The sequence below is a fragment of the Poecilia mexicana genome, unplaced genomic scaffold (genome assembly GCF_051168715.1).
Source record: "Poecilia mexicana isolate PSO_F unplaced genomic scaffold, ASM5116871v1 scaffold_8, whole genome shotgun sequence".
Lineage (NCBI taxonomy): Eukaryota > Metazoa > Chordata > Actinopteri > Cyprinodontiformes > Poeciliidae > Poecilia > Poecilia mexicana.
In genome coordinates this window covers 27,682,027-27,694,799 of record NW_028263377.1, presented here as the reverse complement: position 1 = coordinate 27,694,799, position 12,773 = coordinate 27,682,027, and the positions used below count along the sequence as shown (strand labels likewise).

At 44.2% G+C, this 12,773-nt stretch overlaps 1 protein-coding gene across 1 annotated transcript; it reads right to left on the bottom strand.

Moving 5' to 3' along the window:
- Positions 1-8,181: 8,181 nt before the first annotated feature.
- On the bottom strand, positions 8,182-11,397 carry LOC106910630 (keratin, type I cytoskeletal 13-like). The gene is made up of 7 exons (XM_014977306.2): positions 10,869-11,397; positions 10,508-10,590; positions 10,272-10,428; positions 10,041-10,202; positions 9,043-9,168; positions 8,750-8,973; positions 8,182-8,335 (listed from the first exon to the last, which is right to left on the bottom strand). Exons 1-7 carry the CDS (start codon positions 11,313-11,315, stop codon positions 8,230-8,232), a joined length of 1,305 nt encoding a protein of 434 aa, XP_014832792.2. The 5' UTR covers positions 11,316-11,397; the 3' UTR covers positions 8,182-8,229.
- Positions 11,398-12,773: the final 1,376 nt, after the last annotated feature.

Sequence of the window (12,773 nt, the reverse complement as noted above, 5' to 3'; positions counted from 1 at the left end):
GAGCATTAATAGAACAAAGAACGGGTGTTCTGTCAGATCAGCATACGTTGTCAGATAGTCGTACGTTTAGCTCAGACATGCATACGCTGTCATTACCATATGATTTTATTTAATCAGCAACATAGAATCATGATGTAGATCATCATACACTTGGTTATTAACAGTTGTATGGCATCCAGCTGCAGCCAGACCTGCTTTAAATACACTTTGAAACCACGACAACGCATGTATATCTATCTAGTTATCATATTATGTCATATTATAAACAATTTAATGACTTATTTTCGTCATAACTTGTTGCGTATGCTGAACTGACAACTCCACTGACGGTCGGACTTAATGCGCATGCGCTGGCATGGTACTCACTGCATGTATGCTATCCTGACAGCGTATAGCTATGTGATAGAACACCGGCTATACCTGTCAGACACGTCATTACCATAAGATTTCATTTAATCAACAACATAGAATCATAACGTAGATCGTCATACACTTTGTTAACAGTTGTATAGCATCCTGACTTAGCGGTTAAGTGAGTTTTACACGGGCGTGTGTTGTAGCTGACTCCAGCTGCAGCCAGACCTGCTTTAAATACACTTTGAAACCATGACAACACATGTATATCTATATAGTTATCATTGAAAACAATTTAATGACTTATGTTCATCATAACTTGCTGCATATGGTGAACTGACAACTCCTCTGACGGTCGGATTTCTTAATGCTTAATGCATGTATGCTAACCTGACAGCGTATGGCTATCTGATAGAACAACGGCTCTCAGTGAGTGACACTCCAGTCCTATCTAATAAATAAAGAGCCGTGGAGAAGAATCGACTGTTTCTGAATGTCACATCACTATATTGCAGACTTTTGGACACAGCGTTGTCCCATATATGCGACAAGTCAGTCAACACCTCCGCACAATAATTCAGCACAGTGAGTGATAACATTTTTCATCACAATGCTTATGTGTCTCTGTACAGCTAGCTTTGATAACATCACGTTAACAGAGCTTACCTTCTTTGAGCTACTTTTCTAAGTGACGAAAATAGTTAGATGTTGTCCCCACCGTCTGTGAAAGCGAAGCGCTGCTGAGTTAGCTGTGGCCATCGGATTTCTTACTATTTATGCAGCGCTATTATATTACTGACGATTAGACAAACATTTTCTGCCGCTGAGAGGAAACCACTGCGCATGTCCTGGAGCGCCGCGCGCGAGTGAAAGGTGGGGAGGGGAGGGGGAGAAACACGTAGTTGCTTGGATTTTAATTGGTGCGTTTTGCATCCACTGAAAACAAAGATGTTAACAAATAAACTGGACAGTATGCTGCACGTTTAGTGATATTTTTACAGTTGCGGTCTTGACTGGTCTTGAAATAAAATGCCGAGTCCTCAGAGCCCGAGACCATCAGAAAATGGTCTTAAGACCGGTCTTAAGACCAAGACCAACTTCGAGTACCACAACACTGCATCAGAGTATTTAGCAGAAGCTAATCATCAGAGTATTTAGCAGAAGCTAATGTTAAAGCACTAATTTCAGCTAATGACAGCATGTGCTACAACAGGCTAAGCTAGTCATAAGACAGAGAGCATGATGGTCCAGCGTGACGTTTCTACCTGCTGTGGTTCCTTCAGACTCTCTGCTACCCATCCTGAATGAAAGCTAACATCTGGTCAGGCAGACTTTCATCACAGGAGACGTTCTTGTTCTCTTTGACAAACCGATTGAATCCTGTTCAATTAGAGCCACAGACACGTTCAGGACGTGACCTTTGAACCCCGCCTGCAGGATTTCATTCCTGATCCTACCAGCCGCGGCACGTCGACCCGTCACCCACCTGGAGATCTCATCTCAGGTCGATATGTTTCTCTGCAGTCAGCACAGCAGTCAGTGTTGATTGATGCCAACCTTCAGGGCGGCAGGTGAAACGGCAGAAATCCCTGCAGGGAGATGTTTCCATGGTGTCAGTCCAGTAATCCATCACCGCGGTGACAGCCTTGCTGATTGTGGGACTTTATGGCCTTTAGTGGGAGTTTAATCAGGACCAAAGTTCAGCTTCTCCCCCTGTCCTAAATGTTGGTGTTTGGACCGTCGGGTTCTGCTTTTTTTAAATAACAACAGATTCTGGTTCATCAGAGGTTCTCCAGCCGGAACTGCAGCTTCTGTTTCAGATACTGGAGAGGCTGAGAAAATACCGGTGGAAACTCCCTGAAGTAGCAGAAACTGTGATTAAATGAAAAACACTTCTGAGGAGCCGGAGGGGCGATGAAGAGCAACTGAGCCCCAAATCAACATTCTTCTGCAGTTAAGCCGTCTAAAGTGCTCCTTCAGGGCCCTGTCTTGTTTTTGTGTTAAATGTGACACTTTATAGATTTAATTCTGCAATACTTTGCCTAAAACCGTCTCAGTGCCGCCCTCTTTGGGTTGAACGGTGGTACTGTAGTTGAGTTTTCCTATTGGCTGCAAGGTCCAGCTGTCATTCAGCCCCGGTTCTGGACTAAAACGTCTCACTCAGACACGCCCCCTGGTGGTCAGTCACTGTGGCTAACGGTGATCGATTCATTTCTCAGTTTTGCTCATGTGATTGATCAGTGATGTGAACGTGGAGTGGGACAAGTTCCTGCAGGCGGGTGGCTGCGAACTGAGGAAGAGGAGCAGCTGACAGCAGAACGTCTGAAAAGTCAGTAAATATGGCAACAAAGTCCCTGAGCTTCTCGGAGCTAAGCTTCAGGGTAAAGTCCTGGGTTTGGACCAGAGTTAGCAGCAACCAGTTACATTTATTTGAGTAACTTCTTTGAAAAAATGTTTCCTTTTCAGAGTATTTTTACTGACCTTGAGTAAAAGTCGACGCAACAGAACCGAACCGGCTTCCTTCGGATCTTTGGACTCAATCCGTCGCGTTCTGCTGGATTTCTACTCCATTTTTCTCTCCAACCTTGTTTGTCTTCATTGAGGCTTCTGAGGTATTTAAATGTAACAGAGAGAAGAGCATATAAATAGAGATACCAGTGTAACTCTTCTGATTGTGTTGTTGGTCACCTAGCACAACAAAAGATGAAGAACTCCTCACAATGTGATTGACTGCAGCCAAGTGGTCCAAAAGACACAGTTAGCGCCGTGACCGAGTGGTCAGCCACGAACACCAACCGGCGCAGCTCCCACTCACAGGGTCACACTTTTCCAGCCCAACCACAAGAAAACTTTACAAATTATATTTATAAATGTTAAATATTCTTACAGTACCTTGTTAATAGTTGAACTAGAAAAATAGGACCCTAAGTAAAAAAAGAAGTGAAGAGCTGCCTCTCTCGCACCTCCACCAGCGCTCCTCAGGATTCTGGTGGAGGAAGCCGCGAGAGTGCCTGACGGACCCGTTGCATGCAGTCACTCATCACACCACTAGGTGGCTCCAAACAAAATCAAAAATACATACAACCATCACTATAATCATTTCGATCAAAACTCACACAGACACACGAGCTCTTCTCTCTGTCACACCCACCCCTGATGAATTTTGACCAAAATGATTAAAGTGTATAATTATCACCATAACGGAAAATAAATGAATAAATAAATCACATGAATTGGCTGTCATGAATATACAAGGTCCAACTGAAGTAGTATCCTTTACAAAGGATGAAGTGGCAAGAAAATGGCGCCTTATTCCTTGCCAGCTCCTGGAAGCAGGATGCAGCCTACATCCCACATAATCCATGCCCAAAACTAAAAGAGGTCCCTAAACCTGGACCTGTACCAACAATGGTAATATACACTACAAAAACAAAAGAAAACTCATGGCAAGGAAAAGTCAGATTAGAAAATAATCTATTACTATAAATGTCTTTGCTGGAACATTTGAAACACTGAGTTAGAAACCCTGTCAAAAAGCTGACTAGCCTCATCATTAGCAGCCATGTTGGTCATCACCTGGATCAGTCTATTGACAGGCTTGACTATTCTACCAACACGGGTTCTAACTGTGTAAGTAGTGTCAGGCTCAGTGTCAGTAACAGACTGAGCAACTAGTGAAGTGTGTGGACAAACACTCTGTGTGTCAACTGACGCATCTGAGGAATTATTGTCACAGTCCATCTCACTAGGGACCAATGGAGATCCCCCGTCTGCCTGTGCTGCAGAGACAACGTCTCCAACAAAGTCATTCACAGGGGTAACATCATGGGGCTTATCAGATAGGGAGCTGACCCATTCTTGTGTTCTGATTTTTGAATAATTTTCCTGAATAACTGATCCCAGGGCATCTGAAATAGTGTTAATGTCAGAGCTTTCAGGTGTGACGGCAGCAGAGTCGACAGGCTCACCTGATGTATCAACAGGCAAGAAGTTCACTAGCATCAAGAGGTTACGATGCACAACTCGAACTTGACCGGTGGTGGGGTGTTTTATTTGGTATGTGTGAGTTGTAGGGTTCATGCCCACAGCGGTGTACACTGTAGACTCCCAGCGGTCAGCAGTTTTGCGTTTGCCTCTTTCACGCTTGTTTGATACTAAAACACGGTCGCCGACCCCAATAGATTTCCCTTTAGTATGGCGATTGTAGAGACCAGCCTGTCGATCTTGTTCCTTGTTAGCATGATTTTGAGCTATGGCCATTGCTTCTTGAAGATCTTTAGTCAGGGACAGTACATACTTGTCATATCCACCAATTTCAGGATCTTGGAGGATGTTCTTGAAAAGCACATCAACAGGGAGGCGTGGCACTCTCCCATAAATAAGATAAAGCTGATGTATGCTTTATATGATGTTGAGCTCCCACTCAGCTCCCTATGAGTGGGAGCTGCGCCGGTTGGTGTTCGTGGCTGACCACTCAGTCACGGCGCTAACTGTGTCTTTTATTTTTCAGCCTGTTGGACCACTTGGCTGCGGCCAATCACATTGTGAGGAGTTTTTCATCTTTTGTTGTGCTAGGTGGGTTCAGACAGTGAATTTGTTGTTACATAGAAAAATGTTTGAGTGTTTTGACTGTTAATTGGTGTAGCAGTTGTCTGTTATTTTACTGTTTATTGCTGTTGATGTTATTTTTGATTGATTCATTGAATAAGAATGTTTTGTTTTGGTTTTGAAAATTTGTTAACCGTTGTAAGTGTTGTTAAACTATACGATCACATCTAAAAAACAAAAAAAAAGAAATAAAGAATTCTGAGGAGCGCTGGTGGAGCCTGTTGGACCACTTGGCTGCGGTCAATCACATTGTGAGGAGTTTTTCATCTTTTGTTGTGCTAGGTGACCAACAACACAATCAGAAGAGTTACATAAATCACATAAGTCTGGCCTTTGACTAGGCCATAGCACCACCTTGGTTCTTCAGATGAAGCCGTTTGGATCAAGTCTTGGTGCTGCACCCTGGACCTGCCTGAAGTAGAACCGCCAATCCGAACCAAGAACCAAACTGCCGCCTCATCAGAGTGAAAACGGTCAGAGAGAATCCTGCAGTAAGGCTGCCCTCATGTGGCCGACTGGAGGTACTGCATGTTGGAGGCAAGGGCAGTTTGAAGCTGCAGAGCCTCCCGAGCCGAACAGGGCAGATAAGAAGAACAGAAAATCTTAAGAGATATTAAAATGGATGTTTTGAAAATGTTTATTATATGAGAACTTTATTTTAATCATTTATAAAAACCCATTTTAGTTTCTTTTATATTGCTTTATTATAGAGCTGCTCGGATATTATTCATAGTAATAATTAACTTTATTAAAATCATAAATAATCAGCTGTTTTTATTTAGAAGAATACCAGAGAAAATATCTTCAGATTTCTGATTTAAGCCCAGCTGTTCTCCGCCTCCGGACCTCAGATTTACAGGAAAATACAGAACTGAGGCGGAAATCACCTCATCTGGTCAAATATATAAAAAACAAACCATTCAGATCCAGAACCTGATGGGACATCAAAGAACCTTCTCAGATTTTCTGAAGGCTGACTGTCTTTATAAGAACCGACCACTAGAGGGCGACAAATGAACATCTTCACATCAGTGATGACCTCATAAATCAGGCTCATAAAAAATCTCTACAGTTTTAGGTCCATTCCTGCAAACTTTATAAAAATGTGTGAATCATTTCAATAAAACAGGCCAATTAATACAAAAGTAACAAATTTACTCCAGAAATAGATTCATTTCCTCCAGTCTCCCCTGTGACATTATAGCAAAGAGTTATTTTCCATTTCAGTACAGAAGCAGCAAAATACTGATTTGAAGAAATGAAAAATATGACAAATACAAAATAAAAGCATGAGGAAAAATCCCAAGTTCAGCCTGTTCCCTCTGTAATGCTTCAGGAAGCAGGTCTGCTAACCAAAAATAATATTTAACTTAAAAACCACAAAGCTTTTGTGCTTTTGGCACCAAAATGGCCGACAGCGGTTCTGGTTCGTCCAGAGGAAAACATCCCAGCAGCAGATTCAGCCCGACGTCAGAGGAATGACCAGAAACCCCAGAACCTCATCTCAGTTAAAGGTTAAAGGTCATGACCATGGACCAGTGTGACTGAAAGCCTCTTCTCTCTGTTTAAACAGAATGTATGTAGTTTGAAGGCCGGATGACCGCCAACCCCTGGATGATTCCCTCTGGGTCATGAAAGGAAGAAGACTTTCTTCAGTTCAATCAGGACTGAAATCTGAACCTTTAGCCCCAGGAAGTGGAGAACCTACAGGGAAACTCTGGGAAGGAAGCCTCCAGATCCAAGTAGAGATGGTAAAGATCTGGCTCTTTTATTAAATCAGGACCTCGAGGGCCAAAGTCCTGCAACGTGTAGGTTGTTTCCCACCAAGTAGTTTGGTGGATTCAGTTCGATTACAACTCTTTCTCTCTGCTCTAAGTCAAACCAACCTGTTCCCCTCCTGGCCTGTGGGGGCGCTGCACCAAGAGCCACTGAAGGAAACTACTAAAGTCCTCTGAAGATGCTGAGAGCAACTTCCTTCTTCACCAGATGGAAACAAGATGGAGGATTTTAGCGGTTGGAGGATTTCTCTTTAGTTTCTCTTTAGTCTTTGGCTAAACACCAGGAGCCATTTCTGTTGCTAGCGGTAGGCTAGCACGTTAGCTTTGGTTGTATTTACCCAGAATGCCCTGCTTTTTGAGCGGTCTCTGGTTTACTTGGCGTTCACATTCAAACTGAACCAGAGTTCACTTTAACCAAACCCAGACGAGGTTTGGAGGACCAGAGGTCAGAGGTCAGTTAGCATTCACACCTCACCAACCAGACCAGACTTTGACTAGACAAATGGACTGGAGTTGGATTAAAGTGGACTGAACAGGACTGCTGGGGATGAGTCTGTAGGTGCATCCCTGTTCCAGCAGGTTAATGACTCTCTGCCTCCTCAACACTTCGGTCCGTTTTCCTGTAGAACCCGTCCAGATCCCTCAGGTCTTCTGATCAAACCATTTAATTTGAATTTAAGTCATTTATCTTTTTTTTGCTCATTAACATTTATTACAGATACTTTAATGAATTGTAGATTTTTGATTAATTCGTTTTAACTTGTGTCGGATCCCAGGTTGGGTTTAGTTTGTCCGTGGGTTTTTTTTAATTTTATAATTTTTTGTTATTGGGTCAGTCTTTCCTCAGACGTTTACTTACTGGTTTAGATTTTACTCTTCTCTGGTTCCTCTGTTATTCCACCACCATCGAATCGCTGCTAGTTTTTCTGAACTTTGTGTAACTTTTTCTTTTTGTTAAATGTTTTAGAAGTTGATCTTTTCTCTGATCACCTGGTTTTGGCTCTCACCTGTTAAAACTCATCATGACAGTTTGTTTATTCCTCATTTTGTTCTGTTTGATCTGAGGTTTAACACCTGGATCCGTTCTCTCCTGAGCTAACCGGACCTTTACCTGCTGCCTTCATGTTTGGCTCATGGGGGTTCATTAGTTCATTACCTCCTGCTGTGAAGCACGGCAGTGGAGGGTTGATGATATGGGCTTGTTTTACAGTCATTGAATAGACCTTCTGCCCTTAGAGCTGAAGCCTGGCCCAAACATTGGTCTAGTCAAAGCCCAGACCTCAGCCTGACTGAAAAGCGGCCCTTCAGGTTGGGTTTATCTTGTGTTCAGGATCACTTTCTGTTATTCTAGATCTGAACTGATGTTAGAACATTGATCCAAACCCAAACCAGTCGGTTCTGGACTTCAGCAGAACCAACAGAACCAGAGGAGACACAGAGATGTTGATCAGTAGAGTTTTATTGGAGACAACAGCGGCTGTTCAATGTCTCACGAGTATTCCTGGGATTCGGTGATGACCTCTCCGTTCTCTGACGTCTCCTTGGTGACGATCATCACCTTCCTGGTCGTCTTTGTAGACGAGGAGGAAGAGGAGCTGAGGAAGAGGAGGAAGGGTTAGACTAACCTGGACTGTCTGGTGTTGGAAGAGTTCACTGCCAAAACACAAAGTCCTACCGAGTATTTTTCTAGTTTCTAGTGCAAAACTTTTCAGGAAGATGTAGGAGTTTGTTTTAAGTAAATAATTCCTTAATATTGATGAAAAGGTTTTATATCCACTGGCTGATTATTTTACTTATAATGTGGGAAACGTCTTGTTACAAGTGAAACAATCAACCAATGGATCTAAAACTTTTTTCATCAATATTAAGAAATTATTTACTCCTGTATTTTGCTGAAAAGTTACTTGTAAGTTAGTTTTGTCTTATTTCATGAGTACAAAGATATTTGCACAAGAAACTAGACCAAAAACATTTGGTAAGATTTCTGCAGAGATGAGCTGGTTTCTCACCCGCCGACTCCCTCTCCGTCCAGCAGGCGGCGGTACTCGGCGATCTCCATCTCCAGTCGGGTCTTCATGTCCAGCAGCATCTGGTACTCCTGTCCCTGCCGCTCCAGGTCGGCCTTCAGCTGCATCAGCTGCTCCTCCAGAGACAACACCTGGTTCTGGAAGCCGCCCAGCATGCTGCTGTACCTGCTCTGCGTTTCCGCCAGTGTTGCCTCCAGAGATGCTTTCTGCAGGAGTGAGAGCGACGTTAGAGAGAGCACAGCAGCAGAAGAATAGTTGATCTGTCAGAGACTCACCATGCTGAGTTGCGACTGGAGCTCGATCTCCAGATTTTGCAGCGTCCGTTTGACATCTGAGATCTCAGAGCGAGACGTTTGGAGCGTTTCTGTGCTGACGGCGCTTTCTTTCTGAAGCTCCTCAGACTGGAAAACAGAAAACAAACGAAAATGCAGATGGAACTCTGCTGTCACCACTAATGTTTTTCTCTCTTGTATGTAAAAAAAGTTTTTCTTTTTTTTGTTGTTAATTTTAGGTGTTTAAACTTGAAGCGTTTAAACGCAGTTCCATTTGCCGCCTCTAGATGGTGACATAAACGTCCCAAAAGTATAGCATGCCAAAGGTGTCACAACCTAATAAATGATTAAATGAATCTATTTTTAAGATGTCTTAAAATGGATTAAGTGTAGTAAAGATTTCATATTTTATATTATAAATTTTAAAAAGTAATAAAATGATTCCATTGTGAGCCTCAGCCTGTGGGCGGGTAGGCTCACAATGCTACAAGGCTAACCCCCTAACCGCCTAATTATTATTCAATATAATTAGACATTTATTATCTTCATTTTTTCATTTAGTTATTTTATTATTTTTATCATTATTATATTATTTAAATCAGTAATATAATTATCTAATAATTATATTATGTAATTATACAATGAATATAATTATATAATGGCAGTAAGGAAATAATTATATTATAATGATATAATAAATATGAATAATAAATTATTATGTGATTATCAATTAAATTAATTACTAATATAATTATTATATTACTGATTAAGTGTATATGCTTACATTTATGATGATTTTATTAATTATTAAATGCATTGATTAAATAATACAATGTGTTATCATTCCCTTAATTTCACTCTTGATAACTACAGGTATTTGTTTATTTTATCTAAATTCTGATTGTTATAAATAATTTGACTTTCAAAGTGGCCCTTATGGACCTCCGTAGAGGAACTGTTCCCTGGACTTCCTGTTTCCTGAACCGATGCTTCAGCCTCACCTTGGCCTGGAACCAGTTCTCCAGGTCTTTGCGGCTCTTGGCGGCGACGCCCTCGTAGTGTTCTCTGATTTCGGCCATTATGGCGGTCAGATCCGGCTGCTGCGCGGCTTCCACCTCCACGTTGACCTGCCCGCCCACCTGTGACCTCATGCTCTGCAGATCCTGCAGGAATGACATGGTTTAGCCTGAAGCTTCGCTCCGCCTCGCAGCCGGACCGTCCGCTCGGCTCACCTCCTCGTGGTTCTTCTTCAGGTAGATCAGTTCCTCCCTCAGAGACTCGATCTGCATCTCCAGGTCGGACCTGGCCAGGGTCAGCTCGTCCAGGAGCCTCTTCAGCCCGGCGATGTCGGCCTCCACCGACTGCCGCATGGCCAGCTCGTTCTCGTACCTGCAGCAGAAACGGGGTTAGTAGCTGATCAGCAGTGAAGAGCCAAGTTTCCACCGTCAGGCTGGTGTTTGTGACTCACTTAATCCTGAAGTCATCGGTGGCCAGCTTGGCGTTGTCGATGGAAAGGTGCAGAGACCCGTTAACCCGGGTGGCATCAATGATCTGAGAGGAGGACAGACGTGGTTTAAAACAGCTTTTCTGAGCCTGACTACTGGTGGAAACATGGAAATGAGAGTCTGATGATGCAGGTTAAGGTGAGGAGCGAGGCCTCGCGGGTTCTGGTGGTTCTGGGTGTGGTCGCTCCAGTTTCCTCCAGCAGGAAGAGGATCCTGCAGCGGGTGTGGCCCAGGCAGGCAGGATTTCAGGCTTTGTGTTCTTACAATGGAGCATCTACAGTTTCTCTGCCCTGACCTACAACCAGAACCAGAACCTGGACTCACCTGGCTCTGCAGGTCGCTGATGATGGTGTAGAACCTGGAGTAGTCCTGGCTCGCAGGTTGGGCCTTCTTGTCCAGGAACTCCCGGATCTTCTGCTCCAGCTCGGTGTTGGCCGCCTCCAGGCTGCGGACCTTCTGCAGGTAGGAGGCCAGCCGGTCGTTCAGGTTCTGCATGGCCGCCTTCTTGTTGTCGGAGATGTCCAGGGCGTCGGACAGGTTGAAGCCCCCGCCTGCGGCGAAGCCCGCACCTCCACCAGAGGCGAAGCCTGCGCCGCCTCCACCTGCAGCAAAGCCAGCACCTCCACCAGAGGCGAAGTTTCTGGAGGTGGTGCTGCTGGAGATCCGGACCCCGGAGCCGCCGGCGCCGCCGTAGACGCTGCCGGTCCTCATGGAGCCCAGGCGGCCCCCGCTGGAGTAGGAGGAGGAGCGGGTGGAGAAGACGGAGGCCATGCTGGAGGAGTTCTGCTGCCCTGGGTGGAGGAGAGGAGAATGCAGCGGCGGACGGGCTGAGCTGCCTTTATCTGCTGCAGGGGGAGGGGTTCAGGTAACTCCCCCACCCACCGCAGGACGCTGACAAACTGCAGCAGGAATGCCAGGCATTTTATTCTGTTGGTCCATGAAATCAGCTACAGGGTGTGAGGGACGTCTTCCAGAACCAGAACCGGTTCTTATCAGACCCGGACCCCTCATCCTCACCCAGCATCATGTCCCGACCCGCCTGCTCTGCTGCTTTGGGCCCTGCAGGTCTGCACACATCCTCCCACTCACCTCTGTTCTCTTATTGTGCAACCAGACAATGAAACTTTGTTCACTCTGATGAAACTGAGCCTCTGGAACCGCCGCAGATCCGAACCTGAACCCGAACCTGAACCAGGTTCCTTCGTCACCGAGTAAAAACGCCTCATTTCCATATGAGTCACATGTTTCCCAGTCAAATATTTGGCTCCTTTCTTTGAAATGCAAATATTTGCAGGTTTCATCTCATCCTCATCTGTCATCAGAGGAATCAGTTGTAAAAAATTTCCTCTGGCTGTGAAACAGTAAAGTTCAGTGTCATCACCATGCCCCCTCCACCGCCGTGCTTTACGGCTCAGGTTCCCACCAGAACCTCTGAGTCTGGACCACAGAAATCACCAGTAAACTTTAACTTCTCTCCTTCTGAGCAAAACAAAAATACATTTCAAGAGTTTTTCTGGTTTAGGAAACTCCTGAGAAACAGAAAACAGGAACTTAAACTAAACCCTGATTTATTCAGACTCTGGGACATTTACAGTCATATGAAAAAGTTTGGGCACCCCTATTAATCTTAATCATTTTTATTTCTAAATATTTGGGTGTTTGCAGCAGTTTGATATCTCTAATATTTCAGTATTGAAATGAGGTTTATTGGTCTAACAGAAAATGTCCAATATGCATCAAAACAAACTTTGACAGGTGCAAAACTTTGGGTACCCTCATCATTGTATTGATTTGAATCCTCCTAACCACTTTTCACTGACTTACTGAAACACAACATTGGTTTGGTAACATTAAGCTTTGAACTTCATAGCCAGGTGTAGCCAATCATGAGAAAAGGTATTTAATGTGGCCAAATGGAAGATGTTCTGCTATTTGAAGCTCCTCCGATGAGAGGCATCATGGGCACCTCAAACAAAGATTGTTCAGCATAGTCGTTTAGGGGAAGGATAGAAAAAGTTGTCTGAGATTTCATCTGTCAGTTTCCACTGTGAGGAGCTCAGTAAGGAAATGGAAGACCACTGGGACAGGTCTGGTTAAGCCCAGAAGTGGCAGACCAAGAACAATATCAGAGGCAGAGAAGAAGAGTGGTGAGAAGAGTCCAGGACAACCCACAGACCAGCTCCAAAGACCTGCAGCATCGTCTTGCTGCAGATGGTTTCACTTTGCACA